The 27748-nt window shown below is 34.1% G+C and overlaps 1 protein-coding gene across 1 annotated transcript; it reads left to right on the forward strand.

Moving 5' to 3' along the window:
* The first annotated feature begins 23591 nt into the window (after nt 1-23591).
* On the forward strand, nt 23592-27320 carry LOC149559246 (uncharacterized). The gene is made up of 2 exons (XM_089833173.1): nt 23592-24009; nt 25962-27320. The coding sequence occupies exons 1-2, from the start codon at nt 23892-23894 to the stop codon at nt 27191-27193; spliced, it is 1350 nt and encodes a 449-aa protein (XP_089689299.1). The 5' UTR covers nt 23592-23891; the 3' UTR covers nt 27194-27320.
* Nucleotides 27321-27748: the final 428 nt, after the last annotated feature.

Raw genomic sequence — 27748 nt, forward strand, 5'->3', positions numbered from 1 at the left:
GAGACATCTGAGAAGGTTTCCCTCTTAATACAAGATGAGCAACCAAAAGGAAATGAAAATAAGAATGATTGGCTGCATGGCATGACTACCTTCTTGGTATAAGGAAGATATCCACAAGGCCTAAATAGAGCTAAGAGAAGGTAGTTCATGTTTTAGTCTATTCCTTATGTCTTGGTGGCTGGAATATTATTTAGGAAGAATTCTAGTGGAGTCCTATTAAGGTGTATCAATACAGATCATATTAGTAGGCTATTAAAAGAGTTCCATGATGGACCTGCTGTTGGAAATATAGATGGAGTAACTTGGTGGGGGGGGGGGTGAATCAGTTACCACAAAAACAAATCCACAGATACCTTAGATGTCTGATAAAACTAGTTACTGCTATCACTTGGTAAACATATAGAAAAATGCTGTAACTTGGTAGATGTAGTGTATGTTAACTTTAATAGATCTTAAACATTCATAGTGATTAACATGCATGCATAAAAGAAATAACATGAATACATGAGACACCAAATTTAACGTGGAAACCAAATATGGGAAAAACCACGAAGTAACTAGCTATTGATTTTCACTCTTCTAAAGTGAGCCCTATTAGGAGCCAACCTGGTTAAAGGTTACAAAACACACTGTTAGATGTGACCTTGTTAGAGGATTTAATCACCCTATTAGGAGTGGCCTTGCAAAAGGTCTTTAGAAAAATTTAATAGAACTGTCACCTTGTTAGAGGATTTACAAATGGCTATTAGACCAACTCTGTTAAGAGATTTAGGAATCACTGCTACAATGGTGAGAAAGTCACAATGAAATGACTTGAATGAGATGCAACTGAATTGCTAATACAAATCTCTGTTCTGCTTCACTAGATCCTTCCTGATCAAATAAATCTTTGCTGCTCCTAAGGATATTTGACCATCCTTCAAAGTTCACTCACACTTTCCTCTTCAAACAATCAATACACTTGCATGCTCGCTCATTACACTTTAGAATTCTCAACTTGACCTTTCATATATACCTTACAAATTGTCAAGTTGGCTCATTTACAACTTACAATTACCAATAATCATTACCTCAGTTGGCTACAATCTTTACTTGAAATAATTAAAATTTATTTCCCAAAACAACAAAATCCTTCATTAGCCAAACCTGCTCAGTAAACATTGTTCCTAAACTGATTTCTTGTGTTAACCAACAGAAGCTTGATTAACACTGCAATTCTTGCAAAATCCTTTGGAGACCGAGTGAACTCAATAAACACTAACTTTCCTTCGTTAACCATGCAAGCTCGGTTAATATTGCTTTCTACCACAAAATCCTTCGACACCTGAATGAGCTCGGTAGACACTATTTCCATAGAGTAATTTATAGGAATGCTCAGTAGACTCTAAAATTTACTTTGCTAACCAACTGAACTCGGTAGATACTATCTGCCAACTGATATGACATTTGTGTAACATCAAAGACAACACACAATTAGACAATTGTATCCAACAATCTCCCTCTTTGGCATTGATGGCAACACAACATGTCATAGCACAATGAAATTTGAAAACAAGTCTTTTTCTGACAGAAAAATATCTCCCTCTTAGATTTTATGCCACAAACTTCTCTAATGCAGTAGTCTCCCTCTGTGAAGGAATTACATAGCTTCTTATTCGAATAGCAAACTCTCCCTTAAAAAAATTCAAATTTCAGAAAGATATGATAGTAAACTCTCCCTCTTTCACAACACATGCCAAAGAAAACACATACCAAATCAGTATCAATGTACCTTGAGTACTAATTCATATGCAATGTTCTCATGACTATGCTGCATCAACTGATAGATCTTCAACTTGGTTCCTATTGATGCATCAGTAAAACTTTGTTTTAGTGAGCTTCAGATAGGGGAATGACCCTAACTTACCTCTTAGATACAAGAATGTATCCTTAGGTAATGGCTTGGTGAATATGTCTGCAATCTATTCTTTTGTATGGACATATTCCAATCTGATTTCCTTATCTTGCACCAATTCTCTGACAAAGTGATACTTTATTGCAATGTGCTTAGTTTTGGAATGCATCACTAGATTCTTTGATATGTTAATTGCACTTGTATTGTCACAAAACATAACAACTGGTTCTTTGATCTCAACCTTCATGCCTTCCAATAACTATTTGAACCAAACAATATTAGAATAGTTCACTGCTGGTGCAACATACTCTGCTTCTGCTATAGATTAGGATGTGCAATTTTGCTTTTTATTTGTCCAAGATACCAACCTCTTTCCAAGAAAGAATGCTCCACCACTTGTACTCTTTCTATCATCAATGTTTCTTGCCCAATCAACATCAGTAAACACTTTTAAGTCCAAATTACCTCCATGTTTATACCACAATCCATAATCTTAGTGCCTTTCAAGTATCTCAAAATCCTTTTGATTACCATCATGTGATTTTCTTTGGGTTTTTCTGAAAATCTTGCCACTATACCAACTTCAAGAGCAATATCAGGTCTTGTATAAACTACATACTACAATTTTTCAATCATTGATCTATATAAGGTTTGGTCTACCTCTTTTGAATCATCATCCTTGGTAAGCTTTAATCCAGTACACATGGGAGTCCTAACTGGTTTTGAATCTTCCATACCAAACTTCTTGAGTATCTCTTTGATATACTTAGATTGAGTGATGTAGATACCATTCTTATTCTATTGAATCTAAAGACCAACAAATAACTTAATCTCACCAAACATAGACATTTAAAATTCTTTGTTTATTTTCTCTAAAAAATCTTTGCATAGATCATCATTCCTTGTAAACAAAGTATCATTCACAAATATTTCTGCCAAAACAATCTTGTTATCTGGTCTTTCCTTAATGTATAAACTACTGTTATCATTAGTTCTTTGGAAACCAATCTGAATAAGATAGTTATGCAATCTCTCATACCATGCTCTAGGGGCTTGTTTTAGACCATACAATGCTTTGTGTAATTTGTAGACCATGTCCTTTTTGTCTAGATTAACAAAACCTTCAGGTTGCTCAATGTAAACTTCTTCATCTAGAATACCATTGAGAAATGCTGATTTAACATCCATTTGATATACCTTAAATCCTTTATATGTAGCATATGCTAGTAAGGTCCTGACACCTTCCAATATTGCAATAGGAGCAAAATTATCTCCATAATCTATTCCTTCTTCTTGAGAGGAGCCTTTACGTACCAATTTAACTTTGTTTCTTGATACCTTACTATCTTCATTCAACTTATTCCTGAATACCCACTTAGTTCCAATCACATTTTTGTCTTTAGGCCTAGGTACAAGAGTCCATGTTTTTTTCTTCTCTATTTGTTCTATCTTTTCATTCATTGCCTCAATCCAACTTTCATTTTCCAATGCATTTTTGACATTTCTAGGTTCAAAATCAGCAAGTAAAAAAGTAACTTTTAGCTTACTTCTTGTCATAGTACCTTCAATTTGTCTCCAATAATCTAATCTAGTGCATGATGTCTCCTAACATACCTGGCCAATACAAGTTCCTTGCCTCTTGAATGAATTGCATTGTCATCTTTTTACACTTCAACTTCAGGTTCTGGCTACTTAGACTCGGTAGTCATTGATTCGGTAGCATCTGAATGTGACTTGGGTTCCTGCAACTCGATTTGAACTACTTGCAACTTGGTGACTGATGAAGACTCAGGAGTAGAAGTCTCCTAATTATAGATGTATCTAGCATTGTATCAGATTCAATGAAAACAAATCTCCTATAATCTTCTGGTTCCTTTTTGCTTTCTTCTTCTGTCCTTTTTGAAAACTCATCAACTTTCACATGTGCACTTTCTATGATTTTGTGAGTAGACAAATTAAAACATCTATAAGCCTTACTCTTGCAAGAATATCCTAAAAATATACCTTCATCACCTTTCACATCAAATTTTCCTTTTCTAGATTCTTTCCAGATATAACATTTACTTCCAAATACTTTTAGGTAACTTACATTGGGTTTATAGGCATACCATAACTCATAGGGGGTTTTGAATGAGTCCTTCATCAGTTGTACTTGGTTCAAGGTATGAACTACAATGCTGATAGCTTCCTTCCAGTATTTGATAGCAATGTTCTTTTCAATCATTAGAGTCCTAGCACAATCCATGGTAGATCTATTCCTCCTTTCAGCTATTCCATTTTGCTCAGGAGTTCCAAGGGTTGATACCTGTCTTTTGATTCCTCTTTCAATGCAAAAGTTATTGAATTCATGGGAGATGAATTCATGACCTCTATTTGATCTCAAACATTTCAGTCTTTTCCCTGTTTCCTTCTCTACTCTGGCCAAATACCATTTGAACTTCTCAAATGCTTCTGACTTCTCTCTCAGATACATAACAATCATCATTCTAGAGTAGTCATAAAAAAAAACATGAATAACTTTTCTCTAGTATAGCTTTCAATTCCAATAGGTCCACACAAATCAATATGCACAATTTTCAAAATAATTTTAGACTGATAGTTTTTACTTGTAAAGCTAGTCTTTCCCATCTTACCAATCTAACAATTCTTGCATAAACCAACATCAAGTTTCTTGATACTAGGAATGCCTCTTACTTTCCTAAATTTTCTTATCTTTACCATGTTATCAAAATTCACATGACATAATCTTCTGTGCCATAACCAACTTTCTTCAACTTGAGCAATAAAACATGAGCACACACCTAGATCAAGATAAAACAAGTTATCTTTGTTTGTTTTCCTAATCCAATCAGCTTTCCTTTTTCATCCAGTAATCTTGCCTTTCCATGCATGAAATCCACCTTGAATCCAATATTGATTAGCTATGCTACACTTAATAGATTATGTTTTAGTCCTTCAACCCAATAGGCATTATCACATACAAGTTCTTTTCTTAATGAGATTCAGCCTCTTCCTTTTATGCAATAAGGTTCATTATTTCCAAACCTTACACTACCACCATCATAGTCTTCAAAATGTTCAAACTTTATTTTTTCACTAGTCATATGATGAGAACAACCACTATCTATGATCCATGTATCATTTTTTCTTACATGAGAGATAAGTGCCATCTTATCTTCCTCATCATTATTAGATTTATCTTTCACAACAATGTAAATAATTTCATCCTCACTATTATCAGAATCCTTAGAGTCCTTAGCCATAAAACATGTTATCTTACCTTTTTCCTTGAATGACTTGAAATCTTTCTTTCCATTACACTTATGACCTTTCTTCTCATCCTTGTTTTGCTTGTTTGGGCACCTAGCTACAATATGACCAATAATTTCACATGAAAAATAGATTAGGGGAACTTTACCTTTGCATTTTCCTTTGCCTCCAGAATATTTCCTTGCAAGTAGAGCTTCAACTACCTCAAGATCACTGTCAAAACTCTCCCCTAATTCTTCTTCACTTTTTGATTGACTATCCTTTATCTTCTTTCCCTTTTCTTTGAGTGAAAGCTTGGCTTCAAATGCTGATTCAATGTTCTTGGAAGCTGGAACATAATTGTCATAGTTATCTAGCTCAAATATTGTCAACCTTCCTACTATGGCATCCAGATTTATCTTATGGTTTGCCTCACATCTTCTTTCTTGAATTGCAAATACTCTAATTGCATAAATGGGAAGCAATGTTCTAGGAACTTTAATTACAACTATTTCTTCCTTGATATCTCCTCCAAAAGCTTTGATTGCACTGAAACTTGCTTTGAATCTTTCAACATATTTGGCAATGTTTTCATCCTCTCTCATTCTCATATGATCAAATTGTCCTCTTAGACTTTCTGCTTTGGCTCTCCTCACATTGTCATCACCTCCATAGATATCCTTCAAATTGTTCCATATTTCAAAGGTAGTTTTGTAGTCCTTGATATCATCAAATTCTTCATAGCTTAATGCAGATGCAATGTCTATCATCTGTGTTATGAGTCTTCTTTTTCAGCAATGTCATTAACAGATAGTGTACTAGAAGGAGTTGTATATTCTTCATCAATATATTTCAATCCTATATCTCCAATGGAAGCCAAATGGAGTCTCATGAGACCTTGGCATGTTGAAAAGTTATCCCTGATAAGCCTTGGAATTTCCCTCTTGTAAGACATCTTGATCTTTAGCTTAGATCCTTGAAATCCTTCTTGAAAGCACCAAACGCTCTGATACCAGTTGTTGGAAATATAGATATAGTAATTAAGAGGGGGGGTGTGAATCAGTTACCACAAAAGTAAATCCACAGATCCCTTAGATGTCTGATAAAACTAGTTACTATTGTCACTCAGTAAACATATAGAAAAATGTTGTAACTCGGTAGATGTAGTGTATGTTAACTTTAACAGATCTTAAACATTCATAGTGATTAACATGCATGCATAAAAGAAATAACATGAACACATGAGACACCAGATTTAACCTAGAAACCCAATATGGGAAAACCCACCAAGTAACTAGCTACTAATTTTCACTCTTCTAAAGTGAGCCCTGTTAGGAGCCAACTTGGTTAAAGGTTACAAAACACACTGTCAGGTGTGACCTTGTTAGAGGATTTAATCACTTTGTTAGGAGTGGCCTTGCAAAAGGTCTTTAGAACAATTCAATAGAACTGCTAGCTTGTTAGAGGATTTACAAATGGCTGTTAGACCAACTCTGTTAAGAGATTTAGGAATCACTGCTATAATGATGAGAAAGTAACAATGAAATGACTTGAATGAGATGCAACTAAATTGCTGATACAAATCTCTATTCTACTTCACTAGATCCTTCCTAATCAAATAAATCTTTGCTGCTCCTCAAGGATATCTAACCATCCTTCAAAGTTTGCTCACACTTTCCTCTTCAAACAATTAATACACTTGCATACTCACTCATTACACTTTAGAATTCTCAACTTGACCTTTCATATATACCTTAAAAATTGTCAAGTCAGCTCATTTACAACTTATAATTACCAATAATCATTACCTTAGTTGGCTACAATCATTACTTGAAACAAGTAAGCTTTATTTCCCAAAACAAAAAATTCCTTCATTAGCTAACCCTACTTGGTAAACACTATTCCTAAACTGGTTTCTTATGTTAACCAACAGAAGCTCAGTTAACATTGCAATTCTTGCAAAACCCTTTGGAGACCGAGTGAGCTTGGTAAACACTAACTTTCCTTCATTAACCATGCGAGCTCAGTTAACACTACTTTCTGCCACAAAATCCTTCGATGCCCGAGTGAGCTCAGTAGACACTGTTTCCACAAAGTAATTTCCAAGAATGCTTGATAGACTCTGAAATTTGCTTTGCTGATCAACTGAGCTCGGTAGATACTATCTACTAATTGATATGACATTTGTGTAACATCAAAGAGAACACAAAATTAGACAATTGTATCCAACACTTGCTGGCAGTCATTTCTCAGCTAGGGTAACAACAATGAAGATGATAAGGGTTGGTTATTATTAGTCAACCTTATTCAATGAATCTCATAAGTGGGCAAGGAAATGTGAGAAATATGCCTTCTTCTTAGGAAAGAAAAGATTGACTGCCCTTCCTCTTCATCCTATTCAATCTAATCAACCTTTTACTCAATGGGGTTTGGATTTCATTGGTCTAATAAACCTACCCTCTAGTTCTAGTCACAAATGAATCTTGGTAGGCACATATTAATTCATGAGATGGATAGAGGAAGTAGCTTTGAGAGATGCAATAGAAGCTTCAGTGGTTGAGTTCCTTGATGTGATAGTGACTAGATTTGGTGTTCCTTCAACTATCATATTATATAACACCAAGTCTTTTGTTGGTACTCATATATACTCTTGGGATGTTAAACATGGAATATATTTGAGCACTTCGTCAAATTATTATCCAAGGAAATGGCTTGGCTGAGTCTGCCAAAAAGAACCTCATTAAAATAATAGAGAAGACAATTTTGAAGATAATCATAGGTATTGGCATACCAAGTTGAGGACTGCCCTTTGGGATGATATAATTACACCTAAGAGAGTGATTGGAAAATCATCGTTCATGCTAGTATATGGAAGGGAAGCAAGGATTCCTATTTCCATTGAGTTTCTCTCTATTGAACTAGCTTATCAATTGGAGCTAATTGAAAATGATGCTATGATAGTTAGGTTGGATGAAGTAATGAAACTGGAAAAAAAGACAACAAGCTATGCATACACTTGAGGCAAATCAATAGAAGGTCAAAAGAAGCTTTGACAAGAAGGCTACTACTATAATCTTCAAGGAAGGAGACCTTTTCCTCAAGTGGGATGCTAATAGAGCTAAGCTTGATAGGCACTCCAAATTTGATGCTATGTGGAGTGGCACCCATATATATTTATCACCAACTACAAAGAGGCCAATGCTTTTCAGCTATCCAAGCCTGATGGCAAAGTTCTTCCAATCCCAATCAATGGGATTCACTTTAAACCTTTCTTCTAGAGGAGGTTAAAGGTTTTATATACATATTAGAGTAGTTTTCTTTCTTTCTAAGAAGTGTGAGAGCACAATTTTCTCTTTTTTGGAGTTGTGCCAAGATTTTTGGAGCTCCCCAGAGCTTTTGTTTCCTGCTGGTTACATATTTCATAAAGTTGTAGGTGGGATAATGTGTCATTTCTTGCTAGTGACTCTATTCCCAATTAATTTCTTAAGTCCATTGATCTATTCTTAGTAGGAAAGCATCACATTGAGTCACCAAGAATATTGGTCATTTTTTCCCCTATTCAACCCATCATTGATAACCGATCAAAGAGATCTTCAATAGGTTGTTTTATTTGTTGTGGGTTAACACGCTGATATTTGGTGGCTAAAATTTCATGTTATCCAGTTCCTTCTTTCACCAGGCTAGCTTGAGTTCTTTATTAACCAAGTTAGCTTGATTTACTCTTTACCTGAGTGACTCAATCCTAGTTTAGTCTCTTCTTTGACCGAGTGAACTCAATTTCCTTGTTTGACAAGTTGCAGGTTAACACACACATTTGTAGGGGCTAACATTTTATGTCAACCATTTCGGAGAGGCACTTTTATGCCCTTTCCAAAATAGCAAAATTTTCTATTTCAAAAATTTATCTTTTGGCTCTTTCTGTAATAGCAAATTTTGCTATTTTGGAAAGCTTCATTTCTTGCTTCTATGAAGTTGTGAAATTGCTATTGCCTCTTCCACCATGCATTGGGGAATGTATTAGCCAACATATTTGTGCCACATAGAAATTTCTTCTTTTGTTGGGTTTCTTTCAATCTGATGGTGCTCATATTTTTGCATCATTGCTTGGGCCTCTTGTGAAGATGTGATGACCATTGGATTTGGATGCCTCTTTGGGAGATTCCTTGTTTCATCTCAATCATCCATTTAATATGAATAAAATCTTGATTGATGGCTGTGTTTTAATCATGCGTTGGGGATTCTCTTGTGGCATTTAAGCCATCTATTTCAAACGAGGATATCTACACCAATGATCATCATTTTGGGGTAGATCTTATCTTTTTTTGCGTGAGTCAACTCTGCATTTTTATCAATGGGTTAACATTGTGTGTTATCCCACCCTACATTTTTTATAGCAATGTGAATTCAATTGTTACAACCTTGCCACATTGCAAGGAGTATTCATTTAATGCAGAATGACTTCTTGAGCCTTGCAACACCAATTTTGGTGCCCCTCCATGCTTATTTAATGATTTTTTCAAGGAATGATGGCCCTTTTAGTCGCCAAATGCTTTCTTTGGCCCTTCTTGTCACTTCCATGAATCAAGTGGTAATGGAAATCAAATATCCTTTCTAATTCTTCATTTATTATGTATTATGTAACCTCAACTCCATTGTGGTTGGAGTTTGAATTCAAGTTGTATTTGGGTTACGCCTACACCTTATAAAGGCAAGTTTTGTTATTATTCTTGGGATCTCTTTTCTTTGATCTTTTGTAGATTTCTTCTCTGTAAATGCTTTTTCCTCTTATTCGATGGAAATTACTACTATTTCATCCATTCTCAGCCAGTTATAGTTGTGAAACCTCTTATGCCTCATTTTCCTAGATGTATTTTGATAATTATAACACCATATGAATATGCTCATTTCAATTAACTAATATGTTAAGTGAATCTGCTATGTTCCTTTCATGGATATATTATCTCTTGACTTTTCTAGGGTGTTAAGGATGAAAGGATACAAATAATGGTATGGCTAGTGAAATCTATTGGATTATTAGAAGAAGTAGATAAACAATCTATTTGGTGCATCGTTGTATTTCCTCTTCAACATTTTAAATTTCTATTTCCTTCTCCATTTTTCTTCTAAGTCTTAGTTTAGGAGGACCTAGATTGTAAGGAAGTCAACCTTCTCCAGAGATTCGATCTTTGATTGCAAAGTCCCACACTTTTGAGATTTTTTTCCTATTACATAGGGTCATCTGGGGATAACATGTGAGGTAGGAGTATAGACTCATGTGTCAACAATTAACTCATGAAATTTGGACTGCTTTGCAAAGTATATTCGAAGGTGATAATCATGCTCAAAAGGTTAGATTACAGAATTGGATATGTTTATTACAAGATACTAAAATGATGGAAGATGAATCTATAACAAGATATTTTGGTAGAATATAATAAATTTTTATAGGAATGAAGATGAAGTTATATGGAAAATATTAAAGACTTTGATACCTGCATATAGACAGACAACACAATTGATTGACCAAGTCATTCCTTTGATAAAAGAATTTACAAGAGATACTCTTCTTGGAAGACCACAATCAGTAGAGATGTGGATGAGATAGAGTGCATAATTGCCTAGAGTTGAAAGTAATTTTAGAGCATTAAGTGTTCAACCTATGGTGACAAGGAGTGCAAGTACAAGCGGAGATTATGCTAGTAGCAATAGAACAAAAGTTAAAGAAGACAAGAAGATTGAAGAAGGTCTTGCCCTGCTCATGAATAGAGAACCTAAAGGTAACAAAATATTTAAGTGTTGGACTTGCAATATGGTCATTATTCATCTAAATTTCCTAAGAGAGTAAAGAAGTATAAGAAGCCATATAAATTCAGAATGCCTAAGGATTGCATTTTTGCAAATTTTGAGGAATTTCATGCTAGATTAGAATAATTCTTGAGTGAAAGTGATGATGAGAATGATGAAATAATATTTTTTGTTATTAAGGAAGAAAACCCCAAAAAAGAAGAAGTTAGGGAATAAAAGGCATTAGTATTACAAGTTGAAAAGAAGAAATTAGATTAGATTATTGATAGTGGTTGTTCCCATCACATGATTTGAATTTTATTGAGTTCAATAGTTATGATGGAGGAATTATTAGAGTTGGAAACAATGTAGCCTATTAGATAAAAGGAAAAGGATCTATTACACTTGATGGAAAGACTAATATTGATGATGTTTAATTTATTGATGGTTTGAAACATAATCTTTTGAGTATTTGAAAATTAGTAGACAAGGGATATCCATTTCAATTTATAGAAAAGAATTGCATTATCAAAGACAAAGATGACACATTGATTGGTACTAGTACAAGGATAAGAGGTAATGTATTTCAGTTGAATCCTACTAAGATGGCATGTTTAGTTTCTAAGGTGCATGATAGTAAGTTGTAGCATCAGATATTTTGTCATATAAATTTTGATAACATTGTGAAGGTCAACACTACATTTGCAGTTAGAATTTTTTCTAAGAATGTGAAAACTACTAATGTGATGTGTAAGGAATGTCTAATGGCTAAACAGAAGAAAAACTCATTTCAAAGCAAGAAATTTACTACATCTGTAAAGTTAGAGATTGTGCACACAAACTTGAGTGGTCCTACTAAGATAAGAGCATTCTATGGTGAAAGGTATTTTATGATTCTTGTTAATGATATCACTAGAATGAAAAACTTAATATATTTAAGAGTAGAGTTGAAAGTGAATTTGGTTTGAAGATTAAATATTTGAGATCTGATAGAGGTGGAGATTTCAATTCAAATGACTTTAACAACTTTTGTGAAGATAATGATGTTAAGAGACAACTTTCAACCCCTAAAACACTCAAACAAAATGGGATAGTAGAAAGGAGAAAAAAGAAAGAAAGAAGAAACAAGATCAATGATGTTTGAGAATAACGTATCTAAGATATTTTGGAGAGAAGTGGTTAATACTGTAGTGTACATAGAGTAAAAATCAAATAGGGCATTGATAAGACACCTTATGAATTTTGGTTTGAACATACCCCTTGTCTGAAGTATTTCAAAATCTTTAGAAGTAAGTGTTACATTAAAAGAGATAATGATATTGGAAAGTTTGATTCAAAGAGTGATGAATGCATGTTTCTTGGATACTCATTAAAACACAAGGCATATAGATGTTTTAATAAGAGAACTAAGATTATTGTTGAGAGTGCAAATGTAAGAGTTGATGAGAAGTTTAGAATTTAGGAAAGGATACTTGACTACAATTTTGATGAAGAGACTAATCCAAGGCCTAATAGAAAAAATGTTGATCAAGAATTATTTTATGAGACCGAAATTGATTTCTAGAATGAAATTCAAATAGAATCACTCAGAGAAGAACAAACAGAAGAACAAAGATATGAACCTAGAGCAGCAATTAGAGTTGAAGCGACAACACCTAATAAAAACTTATTAAAGGATCACCCTATTGATCAAATTATTGGAAGCAAAGAAAAATGAATTATGACAAGAAAAAAGCTACAATAAGAATTATGTTTGATTTCTCAAGTTGAACCTAAAAGTGTTGATGAAGCTAGTAAAGATGATTTTTGGATTAAATCTATGAAAGAAGAACTAAAGAAGATTGAGAAAAACAATACATGGGAATTGGTTCTTAGATCTAAGGATAAGAATGTTATTGGAACTAAGTGGATATTCAAAAATAAGATGAATTAACAAGGCAAGGTTATGAGAAACAAAGAAAGACTAGCATGTAAAGGTTATTCACAACAAGAAGGAATTGATTTTGAGGAAACATTTGCACCTGTTGCTAGAATAGAAGCAGTAAGAATATTTTTGGCATATGAAGCTAAAGAGAATTTCAAAGTATATTAGAGGGATGTCAAATCATCTTTTCTAAATGGTGAACAAGAAGAGGAGGTATACATTGAGCAACCTAATAGTTTTCCTATGAAAAATAAAGGGGATATGGTTTGTAAGTTGAAAAATGGATTGTACAGATTGAAATAAACACCTAGAGCCTGGTACGTGAAATTGAAGACGTATTTGATAAGTTTGGGATTTTTATAAGGAAATGTTGATAATAACTTGTATTTGAAGAAGACTGATTATGACTTACTGATCATTGAGGTATTTTTGGATTACACAATCTTTGGAGAAGATGATGAAGCAAGTGAAGCATTTTCAATAGAGATGAAGAAAAAGTTTGAGATAAGTATGAATGGAGAGATGAATTATTTTTTAGGATTGTAGATTCTTTAGAAAAAAGATGGTATTTTCATATCACAAGCTAAGTATCTTAAAGACTTGTTGAAAATATTTGGCTTCGAAAGTTATAAACCTATTGGAACACCTATGGTAACTAGCGATAAGTTATCTAGCAAAGATGAAACACCTACTTTTGAGTAGAAAAAGTACAAAACTATGATTGGTGGATTGAAATATTTGACACACACTAGACCTAATATAGTTAATGCAGTTCCAAGATTGTGAAAAGATTTTAGCAAGATCCTAAAGAGTCACATTATGCAACAGAGAAGAGAATTTTTAGATATTTGAATGGTACACCTTATTTTGGATTATGGTACAATAGATCAAATGATTTAACTTTATTTACATAGACTAATGAAGATTGGGCAAGAAGTGTAGATGACAGAAAAAATACAAGTGGTGAAGCATTTTTATTTAGAGAAAGTTTGTTTTCTTGGCTAAAAAAGAAGCAAGACTATATTTCACAAGATACAACATAAAAAAAGTATGCAACAACAACAAACAATTGTATTCAAATAAGTATTTGGATGAAATAAATGTTGAAAGACATTGGGATTGGGTTTATAGAGCCTATTATTATACATTGTGATAACACAAGTACAATGATTATATCAAAGAATCCAATGTTACATTCAAAGACATATATCTATTAAGTATCACTTTTTGAGAGAGAAAGTTGTAGAGAAAGGAATCAGATTGGAGTATGTTAGCACAAAGGAGAAGATATCAGATATATTTACAAAACCTTTGGTGGAGGAAAAATTGGAGTAGTTGAGAGGTATGCTTGGGGTTATCCCCCAACCTACTTTTGAGCAGTTGATGCAGATATTGCATTAGTCTAGTGGTAACATAACACTACTTATTTATTTGGACTGGATGCTTGATGCTTTCTCTAAGGGGGAGTATTTGTGTTTGAGCTGAGTCATGAAGGACTCTTGGTAACTGGTATTTAATAGTGTCTTTGGACATTTGATCACATTGTATATCTTATGGAGAGAATTGACATAATGCTACCTTTATCCTTGATGTCAATAGGGGAGAGTAGCACATGAAGAAATCCTTTAACATGAATGTTTTGAGATACCTAATGATGGAGAGAATAACATGTGAAATATCCTTTTTTATTGATTTTTGTCAATGGGAGAAAGATTGATGTCCTTTGGGGAAGTAATATTCCTGTAGGAGAGATTTAATTATTGAAGAGTGTTTGAAAAGATTGATGAAGAGGATTTTAATATTTGATTGATGAAGAGGATTTAAAAATATGTTGGTGCATGGGGTAGACTAACACCTTCCTTATGCATGTTGGTCACAACACAGTGGACATTCATGGTCACCATGAATGGAGGAGTAGTTGCAACAGAGACATTTGGTATTCATGGAACTTAGATTTTCATCTATGCTGTCATCAATGCCAAAGAGGGATATTTTTAGAATGAATGTTGATGGTATTCCTATGGAGGAGTATCCTAGCATTATTGGAGACATGATTTATAGATCTCATATTTCATTCATGACAAAGTTTTCCATTGATGTCAATATATTAGTTATTCTGTGAAGACTGGTAGATCAACAAATAGAGTTTGGATTCATGATATTCGAAGAATGCATATGAGCTTATAAAGACATGGGATAATTTTCTACAAAGTTTTTTGATTCTACAATTGAGAGTGCATACAAAAATATGAAGACTAGACAAAGTTATGATGATTTTAGCGAAGGCAACATTCAAATAGAGTTATTGGGAATCAATTACTGATGTTTTGATTAAATATCTCCTAACAAAGATAAAATATGGTTAAGTGGACTAGACAGAGCTAGAAGACATGATGAAGATATTGTTGTATCCAAATGTGCACATCCTAGTGAGCATCGAATGAAGAGTTATGAAGACTGTATGCCGATAATTTGTTTGTAATTGTGAAAAGTATGAAGATGTAATATAATGTGTAAATGTAATATCTTAAATTGGTCCTATATTATTATTGTAAATTAGGAAAGTCTCAAATCCAACTCAATAATTTTTTTTAGGACTTGGTATAAAGGAAATGTTGTTTCCTTTTTGTAATCATCTAGTGTATATATTGTGTAATGCCAGTATGAACTTGTATATGAGATCTAGTGAATCTGATAATGAATGTCTTTTGACCAGAGAAGTCTTTGGTGTAGTGAGAAACAATGAGATGACAAAGAATTGTATTTGGAAAATAAGTTGTTGAAAAATATTGATTTAAAATTGTATAATTCAGTGAGGATATCACTAAGGCTATTTGGACAATGGGTTTAGTGGTCTTCCTAATAGGGTTGGCATAACTTCTAACAAGGTTGGAATCTCCTAACATGTATTTAAAGTCTCCTAATAGGGACTAATATGTATTTAATGTATGTTATTAACTTCTAATGGGGCCCATCCTCTTAGAATGAACTTATGTATTAGTACATCATTTTGTAGGTACCATCCCTGCCAGGGCTTTCCCTTTGAAGGGTTTCCTTAGTTAATAGATCTAGTGTTATTATTTATAATTATCTTTCTATGGTTGTTGCATCTACTATTTACAAGTTTTAGAATAAATAAGGATATTGAGTGTTTTTTTAATTTCATAATTGATTCACCTACCCCTTGAGTTACCTTGGTGGACTTTACTTTCTAACAAGATGATCATCTTGCATCTCTCCTCCTTTCTTCCCCTTTCTTCTCATTTCTTCTAGGTGAAATAGGGGTAAGAACTAATTGATCATCTTCAATGCTTCTATTTTTATGACATAAAGGTTGAGGTAGGATCTAACCACCTAGGTCCCCCCTTTCCTTCATCCAATCACTTATAATCTATTTTTTACACTATAACGATTATATCTCACAAACTGTACTTGATTTTTAGGAATTTGAGACCTATTGTGGGACCCCAAAGGAGTCTCTAAGGTTTTGGAGCCTAGTTGGTAGGGACATAGTTGTCCCTTCCCTATTAGGGACATAGTGTATTCCTATTTAGGCCCTCTCTTGGCTCCCCTTCTTAGATCCTAAGTTCATATTTACTTACGATGCAAAATTTGAGGTAGATTGACCTATGGGATAAATTTAATTTTGAACCCTTTATAAACCCATCTATTTTCTCCATGTTGCATCTAATCTCATATTATACACACATAAGCATTCAAGTTTTCAAGCATTCAAGTCTTCAAGAATTCTTCAAGAAAATTCCTCCATTGAAGATAAAGATTCAAGCATTCAAGCAATTGAAGGAGTTTTATCTTCAAGATCTCTCTCAATCCATTCAAGGTCCTTTATTGCATTTTCTACATCTATACATCGAAATTTTTGATCCAAGTGAATTGGTAAAGAGAAATCATCATATTTGATTTGAGAGGCCTTATAATTGTAAGGTGAATTCGTACATTTGCTTTATATTTACATTATTGAGTTTGTCAAGGATAGTAGTTAACATTGAGTGATATAGAGACTAAGTCACTTAGTTCATGACAAGCATAGTTAAGGCCAAGGGATAACATGATGAAAACATTTATGCCAAGTGTTAGTATGGTGTAAGTGACGAGTAACACAATTTCACATTTTTGTTTGGATTGACACTAAATCTTATGTTAACCATTTTTATCAAACTGGAAGCATGTTTTGAAGATCGAGGAGGTAATCAAGTAGTTGATTACATGTTCAAAGGAATATCATTAATCCCTATATGAGGAAATCCACCAATAAGAAAAATACAAGGAGTAAGCTAAAAAAGGAATGATTCTAGATTATTGATTTGGATCAAGAAGGTTCACCCAAACATCTGTATGAATTTTTTTGGAGGTGAATCAAATTGTTGAGACCAAGAAATGCAGTGAATATTTTTGAGTAGAGAAAGAGAAGATCTAACATTGTCAGGTGATATGATATTGCATAGAGGAGATTTCTTATCAAGCATTGAAGTGTTAATCAAAGGATCAGGTACTAAATATTCTAACAAGTGTTTCAGGATTTAAATCTCTTAACATAGTAGCTTTAATAGGCTTATGCCTAACATAGTACTCACTTATTTATGATGTAAAATCCTTTAACCAAGGTAGAACCTACCAGTTCTTTTAGGCTTTAACAGGTAAGACCCCTCACAGGGTAGATCATATGAAGTGATCAATTCATGGTAGCCTTAATAGGAACAACTTTATTGCTACAGTTGTGAAGATTTTATGGGTGTCATCCCCACCATATTTTTACCTTCGTCTTGGAGGGTTTTTATGTTACCGAATTTGAGTGTTAATGTGTTATGTGTTTATAAGTTTGCATTCATGAAGTTAGAAGGTAGACCTAATATTATGTTGATGTGATTGGTTACATTGATATGAGATGAATGTTTAAATGAGAGTTTATGTGGTGATACCAAATATGTTTCATGTTTGAAGTGCATGAAGTTTAATAGATCCTTATTCACCCCCCAACCTCCTCTTAGTATCAAACTTTCCCTATTAGATTTCAAACACATCTCTCATGTTAATATTGAAAAGTAAGACCATTAAATGACTTCAAAGTTCCTTCTTAATCATTGACTTCACTTAGTTTTATGATGTGATATGCCGATTATCACAAAGAGACTTACACTATTCATTCAATGGATATCAATTCTTGCACTTCTAAAGATTTGGCTCTACAATCTGGAATGAAAATATAAGTGAAAATTCCCACTCCAAATCCAACTTAAACTTATAACTTCTACTTCTACATTTACTTCTAACTACAAATGCAAGGAGTCATGGATGATTTGGACTCTACTAGATGCAATCTTGCCAACGAATGCACCCACCTAGTATTGGCTTCTAAGGGCACACTCAAATGATTTTCAAATCAATATCTACCCTCTTCAATCCCATAAATGGAAGCAAACTAAATATTGAATATCAATTAAAGTTAAGTGCATTCAATCATCGACTTACCATACAAGGCACCTTTACCATTAACAAGAAGCTAGTGGCCCATTTTCGTCAAGTCATATAAGTGAACATCCATAATGACTTCCATCCAACTAAATTAATTCTAATCAACATGAAATTAAATCCTAAGTGAGGAAATATGCATCACCATGCAATAATTCAAACTTAATCACACCAATTCAGCACACAAGACACAACAATTAAAAGTAGAGCAAATTTAGCATTATATTAGCAAGAATCCTCCAAAAAGTCCCTCCTTTACAAATGATAGAAGAACATTCCTTATATAAGGAGATAAAATACAATGAATGGCTAAGTTGATGATTTGAAATAAAGCACCAAGATTAATCCACATAAGCCATATTTAGGGTTTCATAACCACTCACTACATGCATTAAATGCTCACCCAGTTATAACTAGCACCACCATGTGGGCCAATTAGAAAATTACATCACCTTTATGGGCCAATAATAAAATATTTTATGCATAATCATTTGATAAGATGCACCAAATAGGCCAATGAGAAGGTAAGACTTGTAGAAGAAGCCACCTCTCAGTAGACTAATAAGAAAATTCAAGTGCAACCAAGAACCGATCAGAAAAATGCCACTATGCCACCTTATCATCTTAACCTGCAAGGCATGTCAACATGAATGCTAATAGTGGGGGAGTATCCTAAGCACTGCCAAACCATGTGGGAGATTGTTAGCATGATTGATAGTTGCACTTATGACTGTGTTTTTCATTGATGACAACATAGTATGGTTTTTGTGAAGACTGACATAGTAGCAGACAAAGATTGAGGTTGTATGGACAATGTATCAATGATCAAGTGAAGTGTAGTTAAGGAAATGTTCTACATTGTGTCCTAATGATGAGGTTAAGTGTGCATCAAGTAAGTCGAAGAAATGCAAAAGATATGTGTGATTTACAAAAGAGTAGTATACTAACATAGTATCTAAGAAGCAATTTATGATGAATGGACTGAATCTTCTAATAGAGATAGAATCATCATATGTGAGGTTAGTTAATGAAATAGACATCCTGATGGTGACATTAGCAAGTCCGCAAGGTCTAGAGTCACATGTGTGCGAAGTTGTAAAGGCTATGCACCAACAGTGTTGTGTAATTGTGAAATAATTAATTATCTTAATGTGGTCCTATTATAATTAATTGGGAAAGCCTCAAGGCTAAATCAAGGAATTATTTTGAGGACATGGTATAAAGAAGGATGTTTACCTTGCTTTTTAACATAAACGTGAATGTGTGAAGTGCAAATTGGGCAAACAAGAGCAACGTATTTGGTAAATCTAAGTAAGAGATCTAAGGGATTATTGGATGCGAAGTTGGTGATCTTATATTGAGATCAGAAGAAGAAGAGCAGTCCACTTGAAAGGACAAAGGAAGAGGAAGTACAAGTACAATTCATTTCTATTATTTTTCAAGGAATAATGCAAAGATCATTTGGATAGTGGGTTCATTGGTCTTGCCTCTAAAGTTGTTCAAACAATGGGTCCATCTACCTTCTACAACTCCTAACAGGGTTGGAATCTCCTAACAGGGACTGATATGCACTGAATGTATTCCAGTCCTCTAATAAGGAATATTTATATTAGTACATCATTTTGTAGGTACCATCCCCACCAGGGTTTTCCCTCCTATCAAGGGTTTCCCTAGTTAACATATATGGTGTTATTGTGTATGAGTATCTTATTATGGTTTCTAATTGTATTGCTCATATGGTTAAGGATTAATAAGGCTGATAATTTTTATAATAGTTGTATGAATGATTCACCACCCCACCCCCCCACTCTCATTTATGTTGGCGGACTTTACATTCTAACAAGGCAAACCACCTCTTGTAAATAATTATAAAATTTTAAATGGTAATTGCAATATGACATATAAAATCATCACAAACTTGTATTTTAAATTTCCAATAAAAATAATTTAATGGGGTGATATAATTTGATTGGAAAATAATTAATTTATTATCATTTATGATTTATTTTTCCTTATTTTAATTTCCCATTTGTTAAAACTGATCCCATTTGGGTAATTTCAATGCAAAAAATAAGTGAATTAATTAATTCATTTTAAAATCAATTCCTTATTTTTACTTTTAGATGTTATTTGTATCCTTGAAATTCTATCATGTTTCACAATCTCCTAATAAATTTTGGAATTCCAAAATATTTCTTTAAACTCAAGGAGAAGTAGGGTGGTTTTGTAATTGAGATTGTTTATTAATCTTGGAGTGGAAACCACTATGGACTTAGGAAAAACTATCAAACATCAAGTGGGACCACTACACATCTAGATAAAACCATCAAGCACTAAGTGGAAACCACTAGGCATTTAGGAAAAACCATTAATCAATAAGTAGAAACCACTAGGCACTTAGGAAAAATATAGGTGGAAATCAAGAGCGACTTAGGCAAGTGCGTGTAGCATGTGGTAGTCACCATGCACTTGAGCATGTACATTAAAGTGAAGTAGAGTGAAGTAGAAGTCACCATGTACTTAGGCAAGTACATATAGCGTGTGGAAGTCACCATACACTTAGGCAAGTGCATGTACAACAAAGATCACCATGCACTTAGGCAAGTAGAAGTATTTTTGGATTAGTTTTTTTTTTTTTCCTCAATTTTTTTACTTTGCCAAGTTTTACCACTTCTTTTCCTTATTTTGACAAGTTTTACCAAAATTTTTAGTTATCCACATATGGCCAGATTTCAGCCCCCCTCCCCCCCCCCCCCATTTTTTTTTCCTCCATTTTTTGCCACTTAGCCAAAATTTTCCAATATTTCCCTTTTCAACTTGACTGTAGGAAGGCTTGCAAGTTTTCTTGAATCATTGCCAAAATTGCTCTACCACCCAAACCTAGAACAAAGAGGGAGTCCCAATGGTGTGAACACCTTACAACAATACCAATGAGTGTTGTGGCATGTTGTTTTGCTCAAAGATCATTGGTTTTGCTCGAGGTGGTGTGACTATCTCAAATCGATTTTAACTAGCATATATGTGATGTGCATCCAATATAGATAAAGTATCATTTTAAGAGGGATGTATGTTAGTTTAAGAATTCAAGATTGTATATCCAATTCATGTGATTTTGTTGCTTATATGCGAGCTATATGTAGTGGTAGTGTGAACTTACCAAGTTAATTGATTCAAAGAGGTATAGATAGTTGCAAACTTTTATTGCAAAGGCTCAACAACTTTATGTTTTAATAGTTCATACTGCATCTTGTTGGATGCAATTATCTAATTGCGTGTTGTCTTTGATGTTACAGAAATGTCATATTAGTTGGTAGTTAGTATCTACCAAGGTCACTTGGTCAGCAAAGCAAATTTTTGTGTCTACCAAGCATTTTTGGAAATTACTCTGTGTAGACAGTGTCTATTGATCTCACTCAGGCGTCGAAGGAAAATGTGGCAGCAAGTAGTGTTAATCGAGCTCTCATGGTTAATGAAGGGAAGTTAGTGTTTACCGAGTTCACTCGGTCACCAAAGGATTTTGTAGGATTGCTGTGTTAACTGAGCTTCTGTTGGTCAACACAGGAAATCTTTTCAGGAACAATGTTTACCAAGTAGGGTTGACCAATGAAGGATTTTGTTAGTTTGAGAAATAAAGTTTAATTATTTGAAGTATTGATTCTAGCTGACCGAGGCAATGATTGTTGGTAATTGTAAGTTGTAATTGGGCCGACTTGATAATTTGTAAGGTATAAATGAAAGGTCAAGTTAAGATTCTAAGGAGTATGAGCAAGTATGCAAGTGTATTGATTGTTTGAAGAGGAAAGTGTGAGCGAACTTTGAAGGATGGTTAAATATCCTTAAGGAGCAACAAAGTCTTATTTGATTAGGAAGGATCTAGTGAAGCAGAACATAGATTTGTAATCAGCAATTCAGTTGCATCTCATTCAGGGCATTTCATTGTTACTTTCTTATCATTGTAGTAGTGATTCCAAAATCTCTTAACAGAGTTGGTTTAACAACCATTTGTAAATCCTCTAACAAGGTGACGGTTCCATTGAATTGTTCTAAAGACCTCTTGCAAGGCCACTCTTAACAGGGTGATTAAATCCTCTAACAAGGTCACACCTAACAGTGTGTTTTGTAACCTTTAACCAGGTTGGCTCCTAACAGGCTCACTTTAGAAGAGTGAAAATCAATAGCTAGTTACTTGTTGGTTTTACCCATATTGGGTTTCTATGTTAAATCTGGTGTCTCATTTCATGCTATTTTCTTTTATGCTTGAATGTTAGTCATTGTGAATGTTTAGGATTTGTTAAAGATAACATACACTACATTTACTGAGTTACAACATTTTAAGTATGTTTATAGAGTGATAGCAGTAACTAGTTTTATCAAACATCTAAGGGATCTGTGGATTTGTTTTTGTGGTAATTGATTCACCAAACCCCGCTCCCCCCCCCGCCCCCCCTTAGTTACTCCATCTATATTTCCAACACATCTATCATATATTGACTATAAGATTGTTGGCATTGAGCCTTATTCCACCCACAATGAGACTTTTACATATTTTTGGGGCATGTCCAACTTGGTAGTGAAGCCTACCTATAGAAGCCTTTCATATTACAATGATCATTTCAGGCAGTTAGCCTTGTTATACAAAATTGTCTTAACTGATGTTTCCTCAACCAATATTTTTTATTTAATGAGGATTAACTTCTTTGTAGTTTTCCCCACTTTGAGTTTTCTATGTAAATCTTGGTGTTGACTGTGTTGACGTTTATGTGTTTTCATGTTTATCTTTACATTGGTAATTTACTATGCTATAAGTGAAATGGTGGTTATTAATTGTTAATAATTAAACAACTCAAAAGTTTTTATAAGTGTGTGAGAATGATTGATTCCCCCCTCTCATTTATTCGACACACACCAAGATGCAATTACTAATTTAAAGATATAAAAATAAAAGAAATCAAGGAAGAGGGAAAATATTTTCAATTTTATTTCAATCAAAACAAATGAATCATCTATTACATATTATTAGAATTAAAATCATTACACATCTTATGTTAATTAATTATAATAAAGATATGTAATACAAACAACTTTCAAAAATTATGAGGATATTATATTTGTATTCAAAGTATATAAACCATTCCATACAAAGTGAAAAACAAACCTTTTAACCATGTTGACCATAATTTTTTTGACCTAAAATGATGTTGACTATATTCTTACACCTCCTTTTCATGAAGTGCCAGATTTGTAAAAGCGTACGACTGATTTGATCATCGAGATGTGGTCCAGACCGGGGTTGGAAAAAGAACCTGAAATTGGAAATGCATTTATTGTTCCTCGTCTTATTGTCAAATGGCTGTCTTGCCGTCTTCTTCGCGCATGCAGCGAAATATCATTAATGACTATATAAAACAAGCCAAATCCGAAGTTACCAAAAGAAAATCTCCATTGACAAGCTGTTGTAGGCCTAATTGCAGCTTTAGAAGTCTCGTTTGCCATCATATGATGGTTTAGTGGGTTTACTTTCAAAAGCTGGTAAATTGTAAATTTAAATCCATGGAGGAAAGCGCAAGTTCAGGTTGCTCAAAAAAGAGGCGAAGGGAAGAGAGAGACAAAAACACACAGAGACAAATATCAGAAGGGCCAGAATTACAGTCAACTGATAAAACAACAGGTAATTTTGGTATTATATCTGAAATTTTATCCTTTTCATTTCAAGAGAAATCAAAACGGAAATTGACTCAAAGTAGCCAGCGGAGGGTATTGCATTTCAAGATTTTGTCTCTTCCTGTTGTCTCGGACATAGCCATTTGATGATAGGATTTTATTTGCTTTTTCTTTTATCTGTTTATTTGGCATCAGGGTTTTTTTATAAGTAACCCTAGGGTTTACTTTCTTCACCTGGCCATATAGAAATATGTTGTAGCGCAATCAGATCAATTATGAAATTGTATAAGATGGGATTGCTGGAAATGAGATTTAGCTTGGCCCCGGCTAATATTGATTTTGAATTCAATTTGGATTCTTTTTTCGACAGTATTCATTATACAAATTCTCTTTACAAATCCAATGCCTTAAAAAAATCAGTTGGTTTCTATGTCCATACTTCATCTAGGAATGATTCCATCCTTTACAACCTTGCGCAGTGCATATCAACCACAATCCATGGGAGTTATGAGGTCCATGGCTTAAGTCAAGTGGGACTGATAAATACATTTCACTCTGCATGAATCAATTACAATTTCGGGGTACTGCAATGCCCATGAATCCTGTACCAAGGCGTGAAGATTAAGAAACTTCCCCTTCTCCCCAATTTTGCAATATCTGTGTCAAAGAAGGCCTGCCCAAAACAAAAGCCTTACTTTTGGCCAATAGGAAAGACACGAGAATTGGAAGTGGCAATTACTCCATTTATAGCCTTCGTGATAGAGCTTACAAAATTGTCAACTAATGTTTTGGATCTAAGCTTTTCACACATTTTGAATTGATTTTGTGGATGAGATTAGGAGTTATTTATGAACTTACTTTTTTTCTGATATAACATTAGTTTAAAAGCAATACAATACTATCCTGGAAAAATGGTTGATATCGAAATATAACCAGGTCAAAGTTCTCTGCAGGGCATCTCCTTCCTTGTTGACTTGGTATTTCTGGAATGAGAATGATACCTGCATTTTCCGGAACCCGCTGAGGTTCCTGATCAAATTGGAAGTAGCCATATTACAATTTATCTTCTCCAAGGTCCCAAATCTGTGGACATTACGATCTATTTTTTTGTACATTACTTTCAGCCATCCCTTACTGTTAATGGGCTTGAATTTAGTACATCACCAGAGATGCAATGGGATGGGTTCCACCTTAGTTACACTAGACTGTAGAGTCAATATGTGTTTTAACATGCTTATGAGCAGAAACTTGGCATGCTGGTGTGACAAGTATCTTTAGCAATGCCAGAGGTAATGGGGTGCCCATTGATTCAAACAATGAAGCAAAAGCTATCGCTTTGGTTTCTGCAATGAAATTGACCTTAATTAAAAATATTAATGGGCTGGATATGGAAGGGAATTCATTTTTCATCTATGAGCTTGGCACATGTAAAACTGTATCCATTTGATGCTAGGCAGTACAAGTCCTAGCTTACTTCATAGAACCATGCATTGAGTACTATCAGAAAAGTGAGAACTATGTGCTTGCTTCTAAAAGCTATTGCATGGTAAAAGCCCTTAAGGATTCCATAGTTTCTGATTGCTTATAAAAATGGAAAAGCTGTGGAGGAATCCACAGTCAAGTCAAAAACATACAAAACTGAATTTCACAAGAGCCACACTCAATTAAACAGCAGCCAATCTTGGTAGTTTAGTTGACGTTCTGTAATTTAGTTCATGAGCAACCAAAAAGAAACCAAAGTAAAGTAGTATAAGTGGCTATTCTATCTAATCATAAAGGTTTTGTCTGTTATCTGGAAACAAACTGATGCATGTTTTTAATTATTTCATTTGGCATATTATTAGTGACAGAGATTGATAATGTTAGGCCCAAGGTTTTACTTGTTCAAGTAGTTTTTGTTTCCTACAAATTTCCAAGGTCATTATATTAAATCATGAATGGCATTGTATTGAGTTGCAGAGTTAATCCCAGATTTTCCAAATGAGATCACCTTGGGCCCTCTGATGGCTTCCATGCGCTGGTACATGAAACCATTGTTGATGACCTTGAATCGAGCATGGGCTGATGCTCTCCACAATTCCCAGTATACAACTTCTCAGTACCAGCCATATGCTCTGAAAAATTCAGTGATCATATATGCCCATACTGCAAGGATGGAAAATGACAACACTCTTGCTCTGCACATATATCAGGATGGGATCCTGAGAAAGCTTCCTCTTCCTCCTGGTACAGCTGATGAATCTATCAGGTTTCTCTTAAGTGACCAGTGTATATATGCTCTCACTCTCCAGTCCATTGATCTGGATTATGTATACAGAATTGACATGCTTAATTTAGGAGGAGGAATATTTAAGTGGCAAAGCCTTTCTCAATTATCACTTGTAGGAGAGCACTTTTCCATTTCAAGTGTAACCAGTGAGATTGGAAACTTTACAGATGACTATATATGGGTCCAATGTAATGAGTTTGACATAGAAAAAGCCATATATTTGAAAACAGGACAGAGAGTTATCATGGATGACAGAAATGATTGGTCTGCCCATATGCTGCGCACAACACCAGATGGCCAATGTAAGCACATTCCTCCTCATCTTGGTCCTCAGCCAGTTAAATTTTTTGAAAACACTCTTCCCCAATACCTTGACATATCCAGCATGGATAGGTTGAGACCGAGGCATCTCTATAAACTCTTTAGTGCCTATGAATATTCACTGAAGCTCAGAGATATGGATATCAAGCCGACAGTTGAGCCTGAATTTCTCTTGGTATTTAAAGATGACCATGCCAAGTGTGGCATAAGAGGAGTCCATTGTATTCGCAACATGGTCAATACAGATGGAAATATCAATCTTATCCTATACAGAAAAGACCTTAAAAAAGCAGAGACACTCGAGGGCAAAGAACTTGCTGAAGTTTTCAAGTCTTGGAGAAACTTTCTCTCAAACTGGAGACTTTACCTTCCAGAGGATATAAGTGCTATGAAATTCACAGCAGATTTATCACACAGGATGGATGGATGGCAGAGGCAGTTGAGCTTGCCTTCAAACAAAAAAAATGGCTTCTTGTTGAACAAAAAGTCTACCATTAAATTGGCACAACAAGGCACCATGTATATCTATGCCTATATTGCAACAATATGCACAAATATGTATTTACAGGGAGGACCCAATATCAGTATCTTAACGACATAGTTCCTAGCTCTTTAATTTTGACTCTGATTTTGATTTATCATACTATTTTTCATATTAAACATCAATATTGCTTAACAAATTTTGCTTAATATCAAATTTACTCCTGCTAAATATGCAGTTAAAGGGATTTCTATGTTATATTTTGATGATGAATGGTGACATTTGATCCAACATATTTTTGTTTTTCACGGTTTTATCATTTTCTTCAGAAGCCCAAAATGGCTTAAAACCATTACATCTTATAAATTTGAGAATATTTCAAACTGTTTGCCATAAAGTTAAACATCTTAAGATACTTAGAATGCTCTAATGTTGTTTATTGTTAGGGTCTAGTCTTTTTGTTACTTTGGAAATATGCTGCTACACTTATAATATCTCCAAGTAAAACTTGTTTTTGATAAGTGCAACATTAGCATATTCGGAATACTCGAAAGTCTACCTTAGGAATAACAATAAAATAAGTTTCCACAAATAGAGTACAACAGTCAATGATTTACGGTCCCAAACATATTTCAACTGTATTCATGATGTGTATATTTGAATTATTATTGAGGG

Source organism: Cupressus sempervirens, chromosome 5 (genome assembly GCF_028749045.1).
Source record: "Cupressus sempervirens isolate cs-2001-9-10 chromosome 5, ASM2874904v1, whole genome shotgun sequence".
Classification (NCBI taxonomy): Eukaryota; Viridiplantae; Streptophyta; class Pinopsida; order Cupressales; family Cupressaceae; genus Cupressus; species Cupressus sempervirens.